Raw genomic sequence first — 25,243 nt, 5'->3', positions numbered from 1 at the left:
CCCATGGAGGTTAACGGTGGAGCAGATATCCACCTGCAGCCCGTGGAGGACCCCACTGGACCCCATGCTGGAGCAGGCTCCTGGCAGGACCTGTGGCCTCATGGAGAGAGGAGCCCACACTGGAGCAGGTTTGCTGGCAGGACTTGTGACCCCATGGGGGACCCATACTGGAGCAGTCTGTTCCTGAAGCACTGCATCCCATGGAAAAGATGCACGCTGGAGCAGTTTGTGAAGAACTGCAGCCTGTGGGAAGGACTCACGTTGGAGGACTGTCTCCTGTGGGAGGGACCCCACACTGGAGCAGGGGAAAAGTGTGAGGAGTCCTCCCCCTGAGGAGGAAGGAGCAGCAGAGACAATGTGTGATGAACTGACCACAACCCCCATTCCCTGTCCCCCTGTGTTGCTGGAGGTGGGGAGGTAGAGAAAACGGGAGTGAAGTTGAGCCTGGGAAGAAGGGAGGGGTGAGGGGAAGGTATTTTAAGATTTGGTTTTATTTCTCATTATCCTACCTTGATTTGATTGGTAATAAATTAAACTAATTTCCCCAAGTCGCGTCTGTTTCCCTGTGATGGTAATCAGTGAGTGATCTCTCCCTGTCCTTATCTCGACCATTCCGTTATATTTTCTCTCCCCTGTCCAGCTGAGGAGGGGAGTGATAGAGTGGCTTTGGTGGGCACCTGGCCTCCAGCCAGGGTCAATCCACCACACAGGCGTACTGCACTCTTCCAGGTTTTGCTGCAGTTAAACATGTGCAGCACACTTCCATAGCCCCTTCCCATTTTGTTCTGTTATTCATATGTAGGTATAGATCCCATTTAAAATGCTGCTTAGGGAAATAAGGCAAAACCTCCTAGATGATTAACATTTTCCTTTTGGATCAAAATGCAAATGTTCTTTGTCTGTAGAGCGTCAGAGGCCCTTGTCCTTTGAAGTTATGTATTTGCTACTTTCAGTTTGCTGCTAAGACTCTTTCAGATAAAGGCACAAGGGGTCAGTGTTGTTGCACAGCACAGATTCAGTGAAAGGGTGAAAAATGTGCTTCAATCCAGGGGTTTATTTACTTTAATATGGCAAGTTCTGAGAAGAGCATGAGCCTGCAGCACAGATCAAAACTGGCAGTGTAAGTCAGAATATGTTAGTATCTTCTATGCACATATCTATAGAAATGGAATTATTAAAGAATTTTCTCAGTTTCAATGATAATTAAGAAATAGTTAAACTTAATCTCTTCTTAAGCAATATATAATTGCAACTTGAAGTTGTAAATAGGCTACAGAGGTAAAGGGAGGTGTAAAGTTAGGCAGAAGGAACAATGTGTTATGATATTATTTTTTATTATATTTATACATCAGAGAAACATATACATGAAGATATAAAGGGATACAGAACATCATTCACTACTGTTACACAGAAGTTTGAATTCTGGCTCCAGATCTAGATCCACAGCTTCCTTTTGCCAGCTGGGCTGTCTACTGACTTGTCACTCAGAGCATCACCCAACCTCAGATGGAAGTGAAATAATTTATGTAGGGAAAGACAAACTGAGGACAGTGTTCAGGAAGAATTGTGTTCAGCCTGTCTGTTGTAGCTGTCAAATGTACTCCTTTCCATTGCGTTGTATGTTAAGGTCTTGGAGAATAGTTGACCTGAACTGCTGTTTCTGTTCTTAAAATTGTCCTATAGGTTAGAGCAGGAGCAGTAACAACCATAGGAGTAGCAGAGTAGTGGCAGACCGACAGCTCTTAACAGGTCACCATGTCCTAACATGACCTGTTGTCACTTTCACTGTTTCACCTGGCCAGTGGCTCACTTTGTATGTCCATTTGGCTTTGTTTTCTATAATTTGATACAAAGTCCTGGCTGCTTAGAAGTAGTAATTAAAAACTTAACAGACAAACAGAGATAAGCTCTCGAAATGGGGACGTTCCTCTTTTCAATGGCATGTCCCTGTCGAAGGTTTCAAAATGACCTCTGTTAAGTTTGGTCTGAACTGATACTTCACCCTAAGGATATCATCTGAAAAGTTCAGAGAAGAATTTTACCTCCATCTCTAATAATCAATCGAATAATGTATGTCTTCAAGAAGAAGATTTAACATGTGTATTATTATACTACTCATGTGCAACTCCATGAATGGCCCACAAAGAGGGGAAAGTATTTACCAGCGTATAAAGTCCTGAGAGTATCTTTCTGACTAGTCAGGATTAGAGTCCATAAGATAACTTTGCAGAAACGTTACAAAAATCTTTATTCTTTTTTATTACCTGTAGGAACAAAATGTTCAACATCTGGTATATTAGTAGCAACCTGTCAAACCTCTGGCACCTCATAATTCTCCTCTGCTAGACCGTGCTCAGTGTGTAGAGGGAAACCCTGGCCCCACTGAATGCAATTAGAAAAAATATCCATTTACATGCATATAGATATCAGCAAATATGAATAACCCACCTTTGAATCTAATTGTTTGCTTGGTCAGATGCCTGGTTACACATGATATTTAGGACAGACACAGCCTTCCATGCTTTTGGCACAGTTCTGCCACTTGTGACCTGTTTCTTACCTAGCATATTTATGTTATACTTAACTATGGTGGTTCCATAGTTCTATCAAAAAATATTCATGATAGTGCCAGTAACCTGACTATTCTGAGCATCAGCAGCTGTGGTATTACTGCAGATACGGCTACACACTACATTTGTCTCTTCCACATGTGGAGAGACCGCAGCTGTCTAGAAACATTAGCCTGGCATTAACCTAAACCAGTGTTCTCTGCACTGTACTTCAAGTGGTTCAGTAGGATTTATTACTTCAGGTTTGGGGTTATGCTATCAGCAGCTTCTAGTTTAGCCTGGCTTCTGTCTGTGTATCCTAGAGCACACAGAGAGAAAACCTGCATCTGTCTGCAAAATACTGTGTAAGTATACCTAAAGATATGAAATGACCTCCTTTCTGAGGTTAGTGACCTGCAGAAAGAGGAATATTACTATTCTCAACTGTGTTTCCTTTACGTCTGTGTGCTTAAGTTGAATTCTTCATTACTATGTTATTTCTAGGCTTCTAGAGCAATGAAGAGTATTATTCTTTATTGCTTTTTTTTTTCCTTTTATGTCTCTGGCAAATGCTTCTATTGGTCTCCGATACAGTCTCCTTGTCATTATTAGTAATTAGTTCTTCATTGTTGTTTTGGTACTTGCATGAGATAATGTGGTTTTTTGTTTGTTTCTCTTTCCGGGTATTAGACCAGGAATAACTTTGAAAGCACTAGGCAGGAAGTGGAGAGACTCATGCAAAGAATGAAATCGGCCAACCAGGATTACAGACCACCAAGTCAATGGACAATGGAAGGCTATCTCTATGTGCAGGAGAAACGTGAGTGAAACAGATCTAACTTTTAATTCGATTTGAAAGGCACAGCAACAAATGCAAGGACGAGAAAATGGTTTAGTTAGCAGGACAACACAACAGCTCTGTGTTTGAATGTCTGCAGGCTTCTGCTATGGTTGCTTTCCAAATGATTGAGAGGTTCAAAGGAAAAATAAATGTTTGACTTTTCAAAAAGCACTGAGAGTAGCTAAGGTCAAATGGAATGGTGATCAAAACACTTGTAAGCAACTCAACTCCTGCCCCCTGGGTCCGTGTGGGTAGGTCCCTGCTATTGGCCACCCCAGTAGCTGACTGGTAACAAGTTCTGCTCTGGCTGGCTGCCCTACTCCTTGCTGCAGAAGCTGCAAGCTCCCAGCACTCTGCTTTGGCTCTGCCTGCCAAACCCTGCTGTCTCTTGTATTTCTCTGCCTGAACAGGGGGCCCATAGTTCACCCAGCAGGAGCAACTTCCACCTTATACCAGGGATCTCCGCTGACCCACACACCTTAGAAGTAAATGAACATGTACATAATGGAAAACAAAGGTGTCAGAAGAAAGTCATCTAAATACAGTCTGTCAGCTTCAAAATAGCTGCAAATCTATACCTATATTTTATTCACTTCATGTGACATGAGAATGAAGAGATGAACTAAATGAAGGAATAGAACTAAAGTTGTTATAAGTGTCTGAAACTACTTGGAAGAGCCTAGCAATACATCATGTTATGAACGAAAACAGAACCAGGAAATATGTGAAAAGTCAAATGAGGGAATTCAAAACTATACGTCACTTGAAGTATCAGCTGCCACTGTTTTACACTCTAACCATTATAGAAAACCAAGCCAAACTAGCTGCAGGATCATGCAAAACCCTCAATAAAATAGTTTTCATTGTATGGGGTACCCAGATTTATATATTTATTTATTCATTTTTCTCTTTGCTGTGGAATCAGCCTGATACTAGCGAAGTGTTTTGAGATAGTGTGTACATGCTTGTGCAAGTTTGACATTCGTACAAAAATTGTTAAATACAACTTTGCACCTGATTTCTCAATCTAAAAATAAATAGAAGGCATCTAGATATAGAGTTCCCATGTCAAACTTGACCCCATTCAACCTCAGTTTTGAGGATATCTTCTTCATTGCTCCCCTTTTAGATGATAACTCAAGAGACTACATGGAGCTATAGATAATTGATTTTCCAAATAACATCACAAAATTAATCTTTATTCCATATGTGAGCTAAAAGAAACAAACCTCTATCCTTATCATACTTAACCTCAGCCACTTTTACCCTCAGTAGCACTGAAAGTTTTAAGAAGACCCTCTATGTTTTAATTGAGTAATAATGATAAAAGAAACCTGTGTTAAGTGGAAATTACACTGAGCCCTGCTAATGAGGGAGGGAGAAAAGGAGTGAAGCATTGGGCACATGCTGTGCTTCATTAAATAGTGAGAGGCCAACTTGACATCCTCTTACTGAAAAGAAATTTGTTCATTAGTTTATTCTGGAGTAAGAGTAACAGGGTCTGTAATCTCTGTGTCGGTGGGAAAGGTACTAGTTTTATATTTCCTTGTCATGCAGGTTTACTTTCCTATAACCATCATCCCATAGGCTCTTGTCAAATTATGGGCAACTGGGTTAAATGTTTGCTATTCTTGAGAGTAAATTCTGTATATATTTATTACTCATATGCATGGTGGTAAATATGATTTTTTGAAAAAAAAAAGGCAGTAGGCCATAAATCGTTTTCATTCAGCTGGACAGTTATGAGTAACAGACTTAAAGTTGCCATGTAGGTGTCTGGCTACAATTTTTTAATGAAAAACAGGTGACTTCTAAACTCGTCTAAAACTGCTTTGAGAGTGCTTATCCTTCTTATATATGCTAAAAGAGTTAATGAAATGCTATCAGAGGAAAAATTGATTTAGAATGATAATAGATTTTGTTTTGCTAAGTGAAAATAAGTTAAAATATAGGGACAGAACAGCTAATTTCTGAGGCTGGGTAGCCAGTTGACTTTTCAATTCATGACATTACTTTCCTGCAAGACGCAGTTAATGGGAGAACTTTCTCTGAGTCGGAGTAACAGACTGTGTAACTTTCCACATCTATGTTTCTGTATTGCCAGGCATCCAACTTACATGACTGATGCAATCTCTTGTATATCCACCATTTTTGTGGAAGGCTACATTTAGAAGGCAAAACCATTGTATCTATAGCAAATCTACTAGGTTTGTTTTTAACACCTTCCATTTTTATGTAGCTGTTTACATTTTTTTAAAAAAAAAACAAACACAAAACTCTTAAAATACTTTTTTTTTAAACTCAGAGCTCTTTCATCATAAAAAGAATTAAAAGGTCCAGATATACAGTACTTCGAAAAAATCAATATCATATTTTTCCCGTGAGTAATTCCCATTGAAATGAATTGGAAAATCACATATAGGTTGAAAGTATCATCTAGTCCTTTCCTATTCTGAATTTACACAGTAGTTACAATACTGCATTATATATAAATATGTATTTTGCTTTGGCACCTACATTTGTGATGACTCTGCAGAGAGAGGGGCCATGTTTGAATGCCAGGTTCTGAAGCATAATGCTGTCCAAGAGGAAAGAAATGCTTTTCCTTCTTGGTACGTCTTCACACATAGCCATTGTGTTTGGTCTCTGCAGCTGAGGGAAGCTGCAGAAGCTGTGTCAATGCTAGTAAAATAAACGGGGCTGTATTCTACCACTGAGACCAGATTGCACAGAATATCCCACCCTCTATGCTAAATTTCCTATCCTCAAAAATCAAGACTTTTTTTCCAAGTTACCCATTGACTGTGTTACCTGGTCACTGTGAATGCTGCCAGCACTGTTTCTTAACCAGTGCGGTTATAGCCATTATGTTCTGGCCCAAGGGGGAGCAATCACACTGCAAAAACCTGAATTATCCTGTCCTGTGCAGTACACACCCTTCCAGATGTATCTGTAGGAATCTGGGAGCTTGTCTTGTTCTCTCTGCTACAGTAAACGTAGTTTTTTCCAGAAAACTGGCGGAGATCTTAGCTGTACTTCTAGGATGTGGAAAGAATTATGGAAATGGTGGGAGGATTTACTCCATGTCCTCACAGCAAATAACACATTATAAATACCTGTATCTAAGCTAGGAAGTTTAAAATACCATTGAGCTTAAGCTCAAGAGGGTTTTGTGTTTAGATTCACTAAAGGTTCACAGCAATGCCTGAGCAAAGCTCTGGGTAATCCAGGAGTGAAAAGATCTTCTGCATCAGAGATCCTATACTTTGCAGTAGGATTAAGAAGTAGTGTGATGTGACCTCTCCAGGATAAGGCATACATCCACTCGCTTTGGGATTGCTGTATATTTCATGTATGGCTATCTAAATTGAAGACTAGAGAATCCCTAAGTACATTATACTTGGGTATTGTGAGTGTGTGCAATTGTCAGTTTGTCACGGTCAGTTGTCCACCACTGTTAGACCCACCTCTTCCCCAGGAGGACCCCTTCAAAGGCATAAAAGGCCGATGTTTCTTGTTGAAGGCACCACCTCTGCTACCCAGCATTTTATCCCTCATCTCTAAACCACTATTGTTTTAGAATGCACTGTTTCTTTCTTTCCTTTGCTTTCCCATAATGAAGTCACGCGCCAGTGTTCAACTATGTAGGATTAAATCTATCTCTGAGCCAATGCCATTTTACCAACTCCCTTAAGGTAACAGGTAGAAGAATAGAGTTCCTATGATACTACCAAAAGCATTTGTTACCTTTGACAAAAGCTCTGAAAGTAAAGGGAAATACATTCTGACTTCATGACTTTGTCCAATTTTCTGGATCTAATACCAGACTTTAAGGTTTCCCTTGGAGAAAGGATGTGATACTGAATCCTAGTGCTTCACTTGGGTTGGTAAAAGCTTCGACTATATTTCCTAGGCAGAAAAATCCTCAGGATCTTGCCTGTCTCCTGCCTATCTACCCTAGTAAAATGCTGTTACCCATCCAGTTGCCAAAGAAAATCAGTCTGCTGGAACTTTGTTGGACAACCTCATCAAGCTGCAATATTTGAAAATTATACCTGAACAACATGTTCAAATTAAAAAATTATGGGAGTTTTTGATTTTGTAGGCTACATGTGGATGCTGTTATGTTTCATTTCTCTATCTAACTCCAACTAAAATAGTGATAAAATGCCAAAATAATTATTTTTAATACTATCTCTCTTTAATCTAGGACCTCTTGGATTTACATGGGTAAAACATTACTGCACTTATGATAAAGGAACAAAAACATTTACAATGAGTATAGCTGAAACAAAATCTGGTGGCAAAGTGGTGAGTTGCACGTACATGAATGCATACGTGAACTGTATATTCTATTTTTTATATTAAGCATTCAGGAATTGTTAAAAGAGAAAAATGTGGTGAACAAAGCATAAGGCTGTTTCCATACATGAAGCAGTGTATGCCTTATATAGCATAGATAAATTAAATATTTAAATAAAAATATTTCTTTTAAAATGTATATAAACCACATATTAAATAACTTCTCTAATGTGGTGGTTCCAGATGCATAGGAAATCAATCACATTTGCACAGAATCACAGAATGGATGAGGCTTGGAAGGGATCTCTGGAGATCATCTAGTTTAATCTCAATGCAGGGTCGACCAGAGCAGGTTAGTGAGGCCTGTGTCCAGTCAGGTTTTCGATATCTCCAAGAATGGAGACCCCGCAACCTCTGTGGGCAACCGGTTTCAGTGTTTGACCACCATAAAAAAACTTTTTCTTAAGTTCAGATGGAATTATCTGTATTTCAGTTTGCGCCCATTGCCTCTTGCCCTTTCACTGGGCAGCACTGAGAAGAATCTGACTCAGTCTTCTTTGTAGATAAATCGCTGATATGATCCCCCTTCTCCAAGCTGAACAGTCCCAGCAGCCTCTCCTCATATGACAGATGCTCCAAGCCCTTAATCACTTTGCTGGACTTGCTCCAGTACATCCCTGTCTCTCTTTTACTGAGGAGCCCAGCACTGGACCCAGCACTCCAAATGTGTCCCACCAGTGCTGAGCCGAGGGTGAGGATCACCTCCCTTGACCCGCTGGCAATGCTCTGCCCGATGCAACCCAGGAGGCTATTGGCCGCCTTTGCTGCAAGGGCACATTGCTGGCTCATGGTCAACTTGTTGCCCACCAGGACCTGTTTTCCATCCTGTCAGCCCCAGCCTGTCCTGGTGCTTGAGGTTATTCCTATTCATGCTAAACAGTGCTGGCCCTAGTATTGACCCCTTGGGCATACCACTAGTGACTGGCTGCAGCTGGACTTCTGCTGTGAGCTCAGCAGTTCAGCCAGTTTTCAGTCCACCTCACTATCTCCTTATCTAGCCTGTACTTGACCAGTTTGTATATGAGGATATAGTAGGAAACATCCTACTGTATTAGGATGTAGTGTTGAAAGCCTGGCTAAAGTTGAGATAAACAATATTCTTTGTTATTCCATCATCCACTGAGCCATCCATCGCATTGTAGGGGGCTATCAGGTTCGTCCTGTGTGTTTTTCCCTTCATTAAATCTATGCTGACTACTTCCAGTCACCTTTCTGTCCTTAGTATGTTTGGAAGTGCTTTCCAGGATTATTCACTCCATCACCTTCCCAGGGATCAAGGTGATGCAGATTGGCGTGTAGTTCCCCATATCCTTCTCCTTGATCTTCTTGAAGACAGGAATGATATTTGCTTTCTCCCATTCCTCAGAAATTCCGCTGATTGCGTCAGCCTTTCCGACATTATAGAGAGTAGCCTCGCAATGATGGTAGCCAGAACTAGGAGTTAGTCAGCTTTATTCTTTAGAAATCTTTTTTATCTACATGTGAGAGTTGACAGGATTATATAATATTCATTCTAGCATGTAACATAATCATGTTATATATGCAGGTGTTTGTAAAGTTTTGAATTTAGGGAGTTTTCTGAAATATAATAATTAAGTAACAAATATGTGACAGAAAGCTATTAACTATAGTCTTACTTTATATACAGAGAAATTATTGTATGTGTTCCTAAATAATTATCTTAAGGCATGTTCTTTGGACTGTTCATACAGTTAAATTTAAGATGTGAAGCCAAGGTATATCAATATACTGCCTGTGCTAATTTTGTTTTGCTGTTTTGTTTTATAGAATGGCCTTGTCACAAGCTCACCAGAAATATTCAAGCTAAAATCTTGCATCAGGAGAAAGACAGATTCAATTGACAAACGTTTCTGTTTTGATATTGAAGTATTTGAGAGGTTTGAATTTTTTTCATTGTGTTAACAAATTGAAAAGAATTAAAAATAGAAGCACTTGCAACCAGTATATAATAATTACTCCTGTAATAGGAACACGTATTTCTCAATATGCTTGAATCTAGACAAACCAGGCTTTCAAGACTTAGTACTTATTTGTTCAAACCTAGTTTTCTAACAAAATTCACTACATTGCATATGTGTTGTCTTAACTACATTATGTTTGCATGCAGATACAAGATGGGTTCTTACAAAACCTATAGCACAACTGACTACCCTCTTTTAGGAATAGATCATAAATATTTTTATAATACTTATTAATAAGCATATTCTGTACCAATCTCTATTTCTTTGTGAAATGTATGATAGCACATAATTTTTCTTTTTTTAAAATTACTTCTACAATCTTTTTTTTCACTTATTCCTGGGTCTTATAATTATATAAGGTAGATGAAAACAGCTTTTCCATATTTGAAATATATGTACATAGTATTTTGTAAAAGTATTTTTTTCAAGCGTGGGAATAAAGAGAATATTGAATTAATTTTTCCCTTAAAATATGATAAATAGACTGGCTTTTGTAGTCGTTCTCTTCAGAAATAGTTTATGACTGTTACTGTCATTTTAAATTCCATTCAGAACTGCTGTTTTTACATGATAATTTTGAGGCTACTTTCAAATATAATACATTATTTTCCTAAAATAGACTTCTGAGTGAGTTCAGGTTTAAGAAACAGAAATTTTATATAAACAAATGTTGAGACTAATTGGTCTTCTGAAAACTCCTAAGCTTGAATTGACAGGTTGAGTTTGAAATTGGTAATTGTTTCTTTCTAAGTAGAACTGCATTTATTAGACGCATCTGTAGAGTACCTTTGTAATGTATTCACAAGTGAGTGTTGTCCTTTCTCTCTCCCTTACTCTACTAGAACGTCCACAGTTCAACAAAACTGCACAGAAAAATTAGTTCCATCTGCAGTTCTTCAAGTTCTTATCAAAGAGATAGTTATAGGCATTTTTTACATATTATTTACTCCTTTTGGACATTTTGATTGATTACAAATGTGGGTGGCCTATAAGTTAAAGGCATTCTGGAAACTTGGACAGAAGATTGAAAGGGGAGTAGAATACAAAGTTACTTGGACATTATTGTAAGGATATAACTTTCACAGGCTGATAGAAAGTTCCTATTTCCAATTGATTTGGTATTCATCAGGGAAGTAGTGAATTTTTGTACAAGTCAGCAGAGGAGATAAATAGACAATGAAATACCTAGAAGTATTTGGTGGGAGTTCATATACAAGGGCAACATTACTCTCTTCTGAATGTTATGTTGGTAAAACTTGGATTTCCCCTGAGAAGATGCAGTGGTCGTTACTGATGTCAGTAATAACTAAGAATGTGTGCGAGTTCATATAAATATAAACACAGTACTGGAATAATGAGTCAAAAAGACTGTGATAATGATTACATTTGAACTAATTTTAAATTCAAGACTTAATATCATTTACTTGGAGTATGATGTTGGACATCACCTGCAAAATACAGAAAAACTTTAAAATTAATTGATATTAGTAAAAGATAAGTTTGCTTAGTAACATGAGGGTATGACTTTTCATCATGAAAGAGCTCTTTTTAAAAATGTGCAGCTACACCAGTCTTCAAAATTTTGTTGCAAGATTTTATGGGTAAATTCTGTCTCCCAACACCTTATCCCACAGAGCTAATTCTCTCCTTGCATTATTATATGCAACATTGTATGAAACATTATATGAAATACTCTTTTATTAAAACATTGGAAAACCGTGCAGACTGATGTGTACATCTCATTTCATGAAAGAACCATGTTAACTGAAAGAAACCCTTGTGAACAACTAATGGAGAACACACACTGTGAGCCCTAATAATTGACATAATTAATTTAAAATTTACTTAGGTGTTTTTCACACCTACATTAAGCTCAGACTTCTTGTAAAAACTATTCTAGAGGTTACACCATCTTATTTGTACTGAAGCTGTATAAAAAGGTAACATCAAAAAGTGTGTTTCACTTTGAATGTAATTTTAATTTCTGAGAAATTACCAACTATTTCAGTAACTAGAGAGGAAGTTAGTTCAAAATGTATTGGAGTTGGTTTGGGCTTTTTTTTTGTTTTGAGGAAACTAATATTCAGGGGTTGTAGTGTTAGCGACTTGAGTGCTAAAATGTGCTATACAATGACTGCAGATTGGCCAACAGATTAAATCAGAAACCCAGAGCTAAAAGCAGGTATCTCTAAGCTTGAAGTAAAATGACATTCAGACATTTCTGTTCTTTCTGTACATGCTGACCAAGGGACTATAAGTATAAATGCAGTTTTCCAACTGAAATATTACGCAGTAGTCACAATAGAAAGAAGAAAAAAAAAATCAGTTTCTATTTCTAAAATGTTTTTGAGAGAGAAATTCCTAGGTAAGAATCTGTGGGTAGGTAGCAAGATGGAATATTAAAACGGAAATAAATTTAGACTTTAAGAAAATAGAAAAACAGGTATACACCTTAATCTAGATTAACTGTATCTTTTTACACTTGTGATAGTAGATAGCAAACAAAATACTCAGCTTGGCATTTTTATGTATAAGGGCAGGACTTGCTCCTCCTTGAAAGGTTTGGTGTATGTGTGTGAACACACATATTGGTATTTTATATTGTCCAGTTGTTTTCTTGCATGCTTTGTAAACACAAGGTCTTTTGGAGGAGGTGGGAAAGGATGATGGTTTTCTGGTTATTAATTTTTATGGTGGAAGATGAATACCTAGTGAAAATATAGTGTCCTTTTTTGTGAACCTACCATAGAAAAATCACAGTTTTGGACAGTCTGCTGAAAGTTTTGAGCAGAGATACACTACACTGGTGTGGGAGCAGCACTTTTTAAAATGGACTCTCTCTTGGGCATTCTATGTTGGCAAATCAGTGAATTAATTTCAAAGCATTTCTTAAAGAACTCATTTGCCTATGATCACAAATAGAGACTAATTCTTTATATTTACACATCTGTTCATGCCATTATTCCAGGAACAAAAATCGAAATATGTTCCCTCATCCCTTCACTGGTTCCTGTGACTCTTTTTCTATGCAATGTCAAAGCCTCATCAACAGAGAGGATATGCCACTTCTTTAACTTCTATCATAGCGGTTAGAGCACAGCCAGCAGAAAGAACTGGTTTTTTTAATCCTCTCAAATAAAAAATTCCTGCATCATGACAGTACTCAGCTCAATTGGCTTTACGTCTCTATACTTGAGATACTATCTCAAAGCGCTCTTTTTAGGCAACCGTTTTAGGGCACGTTTCTTTTGACTAACTTTGGATATCTATTTTGGGATATGATGACTTTTAGATTAAAAGTACCTAGTTCTCTTCATTTGCTATGAGAGGAACATAGATAACCAGCTCAGGCATAGACATATTCAGTCAAATTGAGCTGACATATCTTGCCCTTAAGTTTTCCACCCTAAGCACCTCCTCACTGAAAAATGTATGGGATCCTGTTTGCAGGTGTATAACTCATCTTGCAATATAGAGGTGCGTAATACCGATTAGAAGATTGTAGCACTTAGGACTAGGCATCTAAAATTACGTGTTGCAGTACCAAACTTCTAAAAAAACAGACCTGTATTTAAATCTAGCTCAAAGTTACTGTTTTATGTCAGAAGCCATCAACTTTCTTTAACTTCTCTCTGTCTTTTATGTATTCACTTCATATCAATATGCATTTGGATTCTGACTTTGGATACTGTTTGAGAAAAAGAGATTAGTAACTTGAGTATATGTGTGCGTTTTTGACAGACCTGGAATCATAACACTGCAAGCTTTTTCAGAATCCAACCGAAAACTTTGGCTCGAAGCTATGGATGGAAAGGAACCAGTAAGGATTTTTTTTTCCCTTTTCTTTTTACAGTTTTGTGGCACACATATTAAAGAAAGAAGCTAGTATGCATTTCAGATTCTCTGTTACAGTACAGGCAAATACAGTTCTGTTCTTTGTGAGACACTAGTGCAAGTACACAGTGAAGATAGGTACAAAGTAGAAAAGCAGAACTATTAGTGAATTTAAGCCTTTATTTATATATTATTATTTTATGTTAAGATATTTAATGTTTAAGTAACATGATAGCATATCGTCTAATAGGATTCATGGCTCAGATAACATTTGTAAGTGGTAGTTTCTGCACTGGTAAAGACAAACCATCTTTTGGGCAGCATCATGGAGTAAACAATTAACACCATCTTGAAAGGCACTACAGAGAGCATAAAAATGTGTTGAAAGCTACTAAGAGACAGGCTTGTCTGAGATCTCTTCCCACTATTAATCTGCTCTTAAAATAGTCACTGAATGAGGGTGATGCCAGACCTGTGTCCAAGGGGAAAAAAAATGGTTGATCGGTTTTATGAGATAGATGAGTGTTTTTACAAGCTTCTTGCTTGACTGAAACAGTTACAGAAATTAGATCAGTAGTTGTATTGAAATTTAACCCATCTGGAGTCTGCAAATCTGACTTCTAACACATTATAGGTGCCTATAAATTTAATGCTACTAAATCCCTAGTCAATCTAGAATCTCAAGGTCGGTCTAAATAGGTTTCTGGGACATATCCTGCTGGCACTCTTCCTCCTCCCCAGAGGTGAAGATGATCAGCTGTGTAAAACTGCAAACACAACCAAAATAGTGGATTGTTGCCCTTTCGACCTGCTCAGATCCTAGCACAGGGCTGTTAACCTGGGAGAGTGCTGTGGGGGTAAACGTCAAGAGAAGGTGGAAGGCAAGGTTGGCTTTCCCCTAGGAGAAAGCTAATACGCAGCATGTTGCAGCTAGCTTAAGAACTACCAACAAGCCTGGTAATAAAGAATTTAAAGCACAAACATTGACCTGTTGTCCTTTTTTTTTACAGATCTACACACTGCCAGCCATTATCAGCAAGAAGGAAGAAAGTAAGCTCTTTATTTATGTAGAGTTACCAAATATTGCTAGATTTCTGTAATGTCCTGGTTTCTAGATACGTGTGTGTGTGTGTGAGAGAGATTCATTATTTTACGTTTTCTTTCTGTTGCTATGAAATAACTGTTTGTTGGATTACATGATTGGGTTACGTGAAAGCACATCCTAAACTATGTAAACTGTGAGAAAGCCTTCAACTTTTGTATTACTATCAAACATAAATTGGAAGAAAAATTTATTGGCTCCAAAGCTACAATATATTTAACAAATATGTAAAAAGTTCCTATCAGTAGTCTGTATACCTAAATGTAAACAAATGCCAGTGTGTTGAAATAATATCCTTATATAGAATCATAGAATCATAGAGTCATTCAGGTTGGAAAAGACCTTTAGGATTATCAAGTTCAACTGTTAACCTAACGCTGCCAAGTCCACCACTAAACCATGTCCCTAAGCACCACATCTAGACATCTTTTAAATACCTCCAGGGATGGTGATTCAACCACTTCCCTGGGCAGCCTGTTCCTTTCAGTGGTAACCCTTTCAGTGAAGAAATTTTTCCTAATATCCAACCTAAACCTCCCCTGGCGCAACTTGAGGCCGTTTCTTCTCGTCCTATCGCTTGTTACTTGGGAGAAGAGACCAATACCCACCTCACTGCAACCTCCTTTCAGGTAGTTGTAGAGCGTGATGAGGTCTCCCCTCAGCCTCCTCTTCTCCAGGCTAAACAGTCCCAGTTCCCTCAGCTGCTCCTCATAAGACTTGTGCTCCAGGCCCTTCACCAGCTTCATTGCCCTTCTCTGGACACGCTCCAGCACCTCCATGTCCTTCTTGTAGTGAGGGGCCCAAAACTGAACACAGTATTTGAGGTGCAGCCTCACCAGTGCCAAGTACAGGGGCACGATCACCTCCCTGCTCCTGCTGGCCACACTATTTCTGATACAGGCCAGGATGCTGTTGGCCTTCTTGGCCACCTGGGCACACTGCCGGCTCATGTTCAGCCGGCTGTCAATCAGCACCCCCAGGTCCTTTTCCTCTGGGCAGCTTTCCAGCCACTCTTCCTCAAGCCTGTAGCGTTGCATGGGGTTGTTGTGACCGAAGCGCAGGACCCAGCACTTGGCCTCAGCCCATCACATCTTTTTGATTTTAGGTGTATATATGCATCTATTACACATATACTGAGTGATAAAATTAGTATATTTAAGGATACTATGAGATTTATCTGTGTAATTTTATTAACTTTATATTACACGTATATGTTATTAACATAATATTATATTAACACAAATACGTAAAAATAATTCAAATATATGTGTGGGTGTATGTATCCTCAAAGAGAGAGAGGGGTGTGTCAGATATGGACATACGTCTTCATAGGAGGTATATTTGAGCCTCTGGAAATCTCAAATTTAAGCCACTACATCTGTTTTGTATATGATGATGTTTATTTTAATGGTGATAAATATGCTGCTTTAAGATCTTCTTTATTTAGTTGGTTAAAGCAGTGAGCATTGAAGATACAAAAATTAATGAGAAATACATTCACTTGGAATAAGCTTACTAATTAAAGTCAATAACAAAGGTTGTTTTCCTATGTTACCATTTTATGAACGGTTATGCGCTTGTGCAAGGAACAAAGAATGTTGTTGTATTAAAACCAGCAACTATATTCTGTTCATAATGTAGGTCCTGAGCTCTTAAAACCATTTTCCTCAGCAGAGAGAAGGGAGTACAGTAATCTCCTTTTAAAGCAGCAAGCTTTCAGCTATATGTGTAGAGGGGCTACTGATTTCTGAGAAAGACAGTAGAATATTCTGCTCCTAATGATACACTAATGATTAGAAACTTGGATTTTGAGTGCTAAGGTTATACTACAAGAATACTAGGTATAATCTCATGGATACATGCGTATCAGTCCTTCTTGACTAACATGTGAATGTAGCTAAACACAGAGATTTTGTGTATTGGTAAGTTAAGAATTACTTTTTTTTCTTCTTTTTCTAGTGTTCTTAAATGAAGCAGGTTTCAACTTTGTGAGGAAATGTATTCATGCTGTAGAAACAAGAGGTGTGTATTAAATCACAAATTATGTATTAGATTATTATGAGTATTTTTTCTGAAATTCTTTGATTAATTTTACATGTTTTACAGCTGTGCTTTGGACTGTGTGCATCATTTGGTTTGTACTTTTCACATTTTATCGGTGTGCTTTACACTTAAAACTATTGCCACCAGTTCTAACAACAGTTCTTAACATACCATTTAAGCAGGGCTTTTTAAGCATTTTCTGTAATTTCATGTTGTTTAGACAGCTTAATACACAGTTGCACACATCTTTAGTCTTTATTCTGTGTGCACTGAATTGTGCTTTCTCGTGGTAAACCTGTAGGGAGCCTCAGCTCCCAACTTTGGTTTCTGGCGTGAAACCTGAAGACCAAAAAGTGTCATGAATACATTCTGCTGGAACATATTTTTTGCAGAGCATAAGTCCTATCATTTTATTTGCTCATTTTGTACATGGTTTATCCATTTTTAAATGTTTAGAAACTCATTTTTGGTAGTGGGAATGTACAAAAAAAAAATGTAATTACTCTGCTGATGAGGTGATATCTTGCAACTCACAGCAAGGTTTTAATTATCCCCTTTCAAATGAAGACGTATGGCTGTATCATGTTCCATAAAAAGAGGTAACCTTTTCCTGTCCATGCACTGAACTGTCAGTATGCAACTCTCTTCTAATCCAAAAGCTGTGTGGTCTCTCTGCGCAACACTGAGCTCAACATTAATTCAGTTTCTCAGGTAGCAATGTTAATGTAGCTTTTGAATCACTGCTGACTCAGAGCTTGCATTTTTTTCTGGGGAAAAAAAAAAGGGCTTCAGAACAAAACACCTAGGTTATCTTAAGTGAGATTAGACTTGGGAAAGTTATTTTCAAAGGAAAAATGGACAATCTTTACATGGGTAACACCTTAAGTGGGAAGAAGGGAAGACTTTTAAATCCTGCTGATTTTAAAAGGCAGTTTAAAACAATAAAATTATCATCTCTGGAATCCTGAAATACTGTGTTGTGAATGTCACACTTTAAACATTATTTTTTATTAGTATCTGTGCTATTAAAAAAAAAAACAACAGTTGAAACTTATGAGTAAATTGGGACTTCACTATCTCTATTTTGTATGGAGATCCATGCATAACATAAATTCTCAGCTGCAGTGTTGCAACAGTATACAGTATATGTTTTTATTTTGGGTACAATTGTTACTTCTCCTGTAAATGTCAATTACATCCTAATGGGAAGAGCTGATGGTCTAAGCAAATATAAATGCATAGTAATTCCACTGAAGTCTAGCTAAGATAAATTTGTTGACGTGTAATGTGTTTTAAGACTGCTTTTGGGTCTTGCTTTTCACTTTTCCCAGCCATCTCCTTGTTGTTTGCTAATATGCGTCATTTCCATGCAAAAGGGTTCTGTTGTACAATATGGTGTGGATTCAGTGGAATGCATTTGTAACATCCCAGAAGAAAATTCAGTAGGGTAAAGCAGTACTGAAGAATGTAATTGTACAATTTTCCATAAATACATTTAGATGTTTTGAAAACCTACACCAAGGATGCATCAGCGTAAATTGAAATAACCATATTTTCATTATTTTCATTGTGTTTGTTTTCCCAATGTAGGTATTACAATCCTGGGACTGTACAGAATAGGTGGTGTAAACTCCAAGGTGCAAAAGCTGATGAATACCACATTTTGTAAGTATCTGAAGTGAACCTTTGTCAGTATGCAGCATGTGTGCTGTGGTCCCTATTGCCCTAACTGCTGTGCTCAGAAAAGTGTGTCGTAATATTTACAGTTTTGTACGTGCACTTACTGCCACTAAATTGAGTTTGCAGTCTTAAAATGAGTGATCCATCTAACTAATTTCTTATGTGCATTAGTATTCAATTTCTGCATGCAATCATTGATATACATGAGCAAATTACTGATAAAATGCATTTTTTCTTTTAGCTTTACAGTTCTATGTATTGGTATCTATTTGGCATGTTTCAGAAGTGTTCCAAAGCTTAATTCTAGCAACACAGCATAACTCAGTTAAATAGACAGTTGTTCTAGTCTTTCACTTTTTGTGCTAATTCGACTCTCTGATGCCTGTGTTTGAATGTCTAAGCCAAATACATTAGTAATTCTTCGTTGACTTGGGCTTACTTTACACTTTGATACAGTGCATATAGTTAGTGTTTACAAGTACTAAATATGAGTGCTAAGTTCATTTTTATTAATACTTTGGCAGAGATTAAAAGATTCAAATTGATCAGATTGGTAGTTAATCTAGCTAATAAGTAATCACACGAGCTCAATGACTAATCTATTAGCTTCTGTTTTGCTACTTTTCTAGTTAGTTGTTAGTCAAACTATAACACAATCATAATTCAAATTTCTACCAGCCCCTAAATCTCCTCCTGATATGGATATTGATATGGAACTTTGGGACAATAAAACAATAACAAGCGGACTAAAAAACTACCTCAGGTAAGTATGATGCTACACAAATCTCAGTATTCCTTTTCTGGCCCATTAATCATTTGCTTATTAATATCATATTACATTTCTTGTATCCATTAGCATAGTAATAACTGAGTATATTATTATCTTGCCTAATATCCCTGTGATTATGTGTAATAATAAATCGAAAATTTGTCACATGCTTTCTGCCTTATTAAGATATTCATGCCTTATATATAGCCAGAATTTGGCAGAATTTAATTAATTGCGTGTTTTTATTTAAAATCTTTTACGTTAACCACAAAGCATGTTGTGCTCAGTCTTTCTTTTCTGAATCCCTTAAGCTGTGTACCATGAGGTTTCATGGCATCATTGTTGGAGCAGAATAAAAATCTCTGCAAAAGCATGGTTTTTTTATCCTATGCTGTTGGTGTCTTCACAAACACAATATCCCTCCCACACGATCATTTTCTCTTAAAAGTTTTGCTCATAAGAGACGGAATTTTCAAGAATTATGGTACTTCCGATATAACTCTCTTTGGGTCTCAATATATAACATTCAAAAGAAATATAATAAAAAGCATCAAATCCAGATGGTGGGTGTTCTATGCCTTCTAAAAATCTCTATTTCCTGAACTGGTCACCTAATAAATGGCAGCATTAGAAATCCCTATTCACTCTGGAAAATATGCCTAGGATTTTTAATACAATGTTCATGTAAACAGTCATTGAAAAGACTGGCTTTGGTTGAAGAAATTTATAATACATCTTCAGAAGCACATATCATTGTAGGTACTGTATTTGTGAAATTAGAACGTGAGCTGGCAGTAGCTGTGTGTTTGTGTCTATAAGGCAATTCACAGTCTGCCTTTCAGAGGATGACTCTTCCAGGATCTCTCAGATGAGAATTTCAGTGCCAAATTTCATCATGTTTTTGCCTTTCTTGGGCAAAAGATCGCTTCTGCAGTCCACTGTCCCATGTTCTGCAGCGGTATTTCTTCCTGTTCTACAGTATGGAAGCCAGAAAACAGTGAGTCTGTACTGAAGTCAGTGCCAATAGTATTTCCCTTATTAACCTACATGACACCAGATTCAACGCAAAGAGATTTTCAGACTATGTACGTGACTGAGTTGTATACTACTTGCAATCAGTCGTCACTGAATTGGGTTTCCTACAACATACATTATGCAGATGTTGAGGGCTACCATAATCACACCTGTAAAATTTAAAAAAACTTTGAGTAATGCATTTTTTTAAATTTTCTTTTTAATATTTTTTTACAACCAGGTGTCTTTCAGAACCACTGATGACTTTCAAGCTGCACAAAGATTTCATTGTTGCTGTTAGTAAGTAAAGTAATAAATGCATTTTCATGAAAGTAATATTGTTTCTAACCCTTAATCTCCACAGTTACTATCCTTATTTTCCTCCTTGGTCTGTTACTCAGTCATCCAACCATGGATCCGAGTTCTTCCCAGTCACTGTATGTGACAGCACAGTGCCACATGAAAGCCCTCAAAGCAGAGAAGTCACACTAGATGAAGCTGTTCAGGGGTTTGTTCTGATCTTTTTAGAGGTTCTGTGTGACTAACTTCTGCATGAAATTTTGAACCTTGATTTATATGTGTGTCTGTTTTATATGGGCTGATAATTCTTTTATAGCGTTCATCCCTCTCATCCAGGGAGCTTTATTTTCCCAGCTTGCCTTAAGAAATTGGGGGGATGATAATTATCTCCTTTTCACAATTAGATACAGAGATAGTAAGATTGTTTTTCTAACGACTTCAGTTTAGAATTTGAAGTTACTTCCCCATTTCCTCTTGCCTTGATAAGAATGAAAGACACTCAAGAATTTTAGATATTTTAAATATCAAGGACTAAAATCTTGGATTTCACTGAAGTGGCACATTGGATCAAAATTGCCACAAATTTTGTTGGTTCCAGTATCGGTGGTAACTGCTTTTGGCAAGTTACTTGAAATATAGATTTCAGAATGTTGTAATAAATATAATCAAGTCGTCCTCATCATTTTAAAAGCTAATTGTGTTTGGCTTCTTGTAATGCATGTGTGTATTAGCGTACAGGCACTGGTGCCATTTGTAGTCGCATCTCAGCACATGTTCTAATTTATCAACAATATTTGTTTTCTGTTTAATAGAATCAGATGATCAGAACTACAGAGTTGAGGCAGTGCATGCGCTTGTGCATAAGTTACCAGAGAAGAACAGAGAGATGCTGGACATCCTTATCAAGCACTTGGTCAAGTAATTCTTTTTGATTTTTCTCTTTGGTATTATTGTAAGATGTGATTATTTCTGCTTTAAAGTTGTCAGTGTTGCTTAATCCATTCCCTGGGTTGAAACAATGCCACTTGAAATTACATTTAATTTCTAAAATGCTGTTCTCAACGTAGCTGAAGAATACTCACCATAGAAACAAAATAAAAAATAACACCATAAAAAGTCACCAAGATGACCAGCTATGTTTATAGAATATATGCACTCAATGTTTTCATTCACATTCCTGCTTACCACAGGAATTGGCACTAATTAAATTTAAGAAACATCTAAAACTACACTAAGGTTAATAGAAAATGCTGTTTTGAATCTGACTCGAGGTCCCACACTGTTTCAGAAATGGAGAGTAGACTAATGTGGTAATACTTGTCTTTCATGTTTGATCTTATTTTTCTAACAGCTCTGAAGTGCAGTATCATTTGAAAACACTAATTTGAAGTATCGTTATTTATATTTTTGATATCTATATAAATGTCCAAACCCACTTTTGAATCTCCCTTGTTTCATCAGTTCTGAGTATTAATTAAATGTCAGGTGGAAAAGATTTTGCATTTCTTTGAACTGATGACCTTTTATCTTCACTGAATTACACTTAGCATGTGTTGTGAGACAAAAAAGACAAGCTTTTATTCTCTTATGTCTCTCTATATCATTAGCTATAATTAGCTTGAGCCACAGCCTGCAGTAAGCTGTCTACAGTGGAGCCTAATGCAGTTTTGCTTCCTCTTATAGATGTGAGAACTTTGAAAATGTCTTTGATAGGAAATTATTTAGCCCTAATAAATTATTTTTAGCCCTTTATGTCATTAGCCCCTGGAGAACTAACACGATAGGGAGCTGCTCTGAAGGCTTCCATTGCAAAAACTGATTAGGCAGAGCTTGCATCTCCTTAGACATGGGGTAACCCAGAGAACCAGGTGAAAGCAAGTTTCATAAGTTTCATTACTCACAGACTTGTTTGATTAGCTAAAAAATACAATATCTACTGCTTTCTAACCCTCTAAAAACTTAAAACATTTAATGAGGGTTTAATGATTTTGTAAAAGCTGCTAGTCTGGAAGTACCCAAAATTATGAATATATGTGCATAGGAACTGACTTACTTCTACACAAAATTAGTTATAGGCAAGCATTTCTTTCTTGACCTCTTTTCCTGGCCTCTTTATTCTCAATATAACCTCAGATGCATTGTCAAAGAAAAGCATGCCTGCAATATTCCCTTCTTCAATTGTTCTCTTTAACTCTTGCCTGTCACATCTTTGATGCAATTCTCATTTCTGATAAATTTAATCTTACGGTTTTATACTGAAAACTTTCAGTTCTTTTTTTTCCAACATTCAATTCAGCCCTTCTAATTTCTCATAGAATTTGCCAGCTGTTGTTTATGCTAGCAATTCTAAAGAGACTGAATTCAAAATTAGCCTCTTGAGTGTACTAGTTATTTTTCTTCTTTTTCCTACCACTGTGTGGAGATTTTTCAAGGAACAAATGGCAGATAAAGTGCCTAATTTTATGTAAATGGGAAAATATGAAAAAAGCCCAAGCTCCTGTTGCTTCATACTTTTGTTTAAAATCCAACTTCAGAATGTGCATCCTTTCCCTATATTTCTCTTAGCTGTTCAGTACCTTTATGTATGCTTTTGTGTCTAGGTGAAAATACTATACCTTTAACTATGGGTTATAAAATAAGGGTGATAATATTTTTTCTTGGTTTAGGTCTAAAGGTCTTTACGTCTCTACCTACCTTGACTTTTGTGTCACTGTGCAAAACTAAATATGATCTAGATGTTGTGCGATGTAGATCATACTAAAAACAAACAAACAAACAAAACCAGCAAATCCTGAAAAGCACCCTGCAGAGGGGTGATACTGTATGAGTATATACTCAGTCAGCAGTTGGGCCAACACGGGAAGTTTGGTGTTATTTTCAGATACGTGACTCATTTTTTGTTTTTAAACATTCCTAGTCAAATTTCCTGTCTACTTTAAAGAGTAAATCATTCTTTGGTATGATTTAATAACACCATATTTTTCTAAGGTAGATAGTCAGGAGTCTGCAGTCTGGCAGTATCAAAAGTATACTGGTGATATATCAAAGAAAGAGATTTTGCGGAGAAAGCAACTGCACCTTAATGAATGCCTTACAGCTACCTGAAATGCGTGATTACCTTGGCCTCTATCTATTCAGTAGCCCAGCAACAGTAGGACTAGGTCAGGGGAAATTGATTATCAAAATGATCCATTTACAGGCCTGGGTTTTTTCTCTTTTGCAAGAAATTGAGCCTTTGAAATGCTTTGTAGAAAGTCCTTTCTGATTACAATGCTATTAAATTCACCATTCCTTTTATTAACCAAGCTACCAAATTTGTAACCAAGGAAACCCAAACACAGGACAAACACTACTTTCTCTCTTATGCTATAAGACTATAATGTTTGTGTAAGAGACTTTAAGTTACTTTGCAGCACAAAGCAGAGTAACATTGCAAAGGTTATTTTTTTTTTTTAGTTTTTTCTAACAAACCTGGAGCTAAGTAATCAAAAATTCCATTTTCATTAAAATACTAGTGGGCTTCCCAAACACCCTTTAGTCACCTAAGCCAAACATAAGATCGTTACAGAGAAAATTAGATTAAGATAATTGGCTAAAAATGTGCTTTAACAAGGTAGTCATTTTCATGATATGGCTTCCAAATAATGATCTCTGCCAATGTGTCTGTCTGAAGTAAAATTTTGGAAAGTCTTTTTGGCATAACTTAATGAAGCAACGTAGGAAACATGTAAGAAGATAGGCATGTATTTTCCTGCGGTTTATAATCATGTCTCCAATAAGAACCCCTTTCCTGTATTTCTCCTGCTTGTCGATGTAAATGGGTGCTAAAAAGTTCCTGTTCCAAATGTGAGGGGAGTATTACTTCATTATAGAAGTAATTGTACAGTCTATCTCACCTCTATACCAAGGTAATTGTACTATTCTACTCATTCTGTGTATCATTAGTGCCTACTCGACAGTGAGACCGAGAGAAAGGGTAATGTGTGAGTCCAGACATGGGTTTGATCTTGATCCTAAAAAAATTCCCCAGTAACCTTGGGAAAATCTCACAGTCTTTTTGTCTCTGCTTTTTTAATCTTTGTAAGGGGGTAGTATTTGTGTTATTTGCTACCAAACTCTGACATCAGATAGATCATTTTGCTAATGTTTGTATGACATTTTAAGAACAAATCAAGCTATCTGAGAATATTATTGGAAGGAAAACGTAGCAGATGTTTCCATAAACCTGATTAATTAAGGCTGTCAGAGAAAACCAGAAGATAAAGTTTTCTCCTACCTGCTGGTCTTCCAGTATTTTATGGATTTTACTGTTTCTTAATTTTAAAAGGTACAAGCGTTATTTTAATTATGTAGGAAACAGCTAAAAATGCTCAGCTTGACAATGTTAGCAGATAGGAATGAGAAGGAAGGGGAAAATGTGAACAAGTGCTTCAATAACTGATTCTATTTGGTAGCAGATTCAGTAAAATTAAGCATTAAGGCAATTATCAAATCTTTACATGGCATGATATTTCTCAGACATGAGGCAATAGGGCAGCTGTGACTGGGGAATCACTGGCAGTTATTTCAAAGGATTTATGATGATACGTTTTTTATTTGGCAAATCCTATTCGTAAGGAGAGAAAAGGGGCATTGAGGTTTACTGATTGATGGTTTTCATTTTACTATCTGATAAATTATTGGAAAAACTAAGTTTCTAAATTCTACATTAAGAAGAAAAATGACAGAAAAGGTACAGTAAGCAATAACAGAATATACAGAAGTAAA

The 25,243-nt window shown here is 37.0% G+C and overlaps 1 protein-coding gene across 1 annotated transcript in view; it reads left to right on the top strand.

Annotated features, from left to right (window-relative positions):
- The window catches only part of ARHGAP42 (Rho GTPase activating protein 42), a 164,294-nt gene that overhangs the window by 119,391 nt on the left and 19,660 nt on the right, over nucleotides 1-25,243 (top strand). The window contains exons 8-17 of the mRNA XM_075140100.1: nucleotides 3,240-3,369; nucleotides 7,601-7,701; nucleotides 9,541-9,650; nucleotides 13,476-13,554; nucleotides 14,579-14,618; nucleotides 16,630-16,692; nucleotides 18,304-18,378; nucleotides 19,072-19,156; nucleotides 20,418-20,476; nucleotides 21,289-21,394. Of these exons, the coding sequence (XP_074996201.1) occupies nucleotides 3,240-3,369; nucleotides 7,601-7,701; nucleotides 9,541-9,650; nucleotides 13,476-13,554; nucleotides 14,579-14,618; nucleotides 16,630-16,692; nucleotides 18,304-18,378; nucleotides 19,072-19,156; nucleotides 20,418-20,476; nucleotides 21,289-21,394 (848 nt within the window). The remainder of the gene's footprint in view (nucleotides 1-3,239; nucleotides 3,370-7,600; nucleotides 7,702-9,540; nucleotides 9,651-13,475; nucleotides 13,555-14,578; nucleotides 14,619-16,629; nucleotides 16,693-18,303; nucleotides 18,379-19,071; nucleotides 19,157-20,417; nucleotides 20,477-21,288; nucleotides 21,395-25,243) is intronic.

This window comes from Calonectris borealis, chromosome 1 (assembly GCF_964195595.1).
Source record: "Calonectris borealis chromosome 1, bCalBor7.hap1.2, whole genome shotgun sequence".
Taxonomy (NCBI): Eukaryota; Metazoa; Chordata; class Aves; order Procellariiformes; family Procellariidae; genus Calonectris; species Calonectris borealis.
The sequence above is the reverse complement of the archived record's forward strand: the minus strand, read 5'-3'. Positions and strand labels throughout refer to the sequence as shown.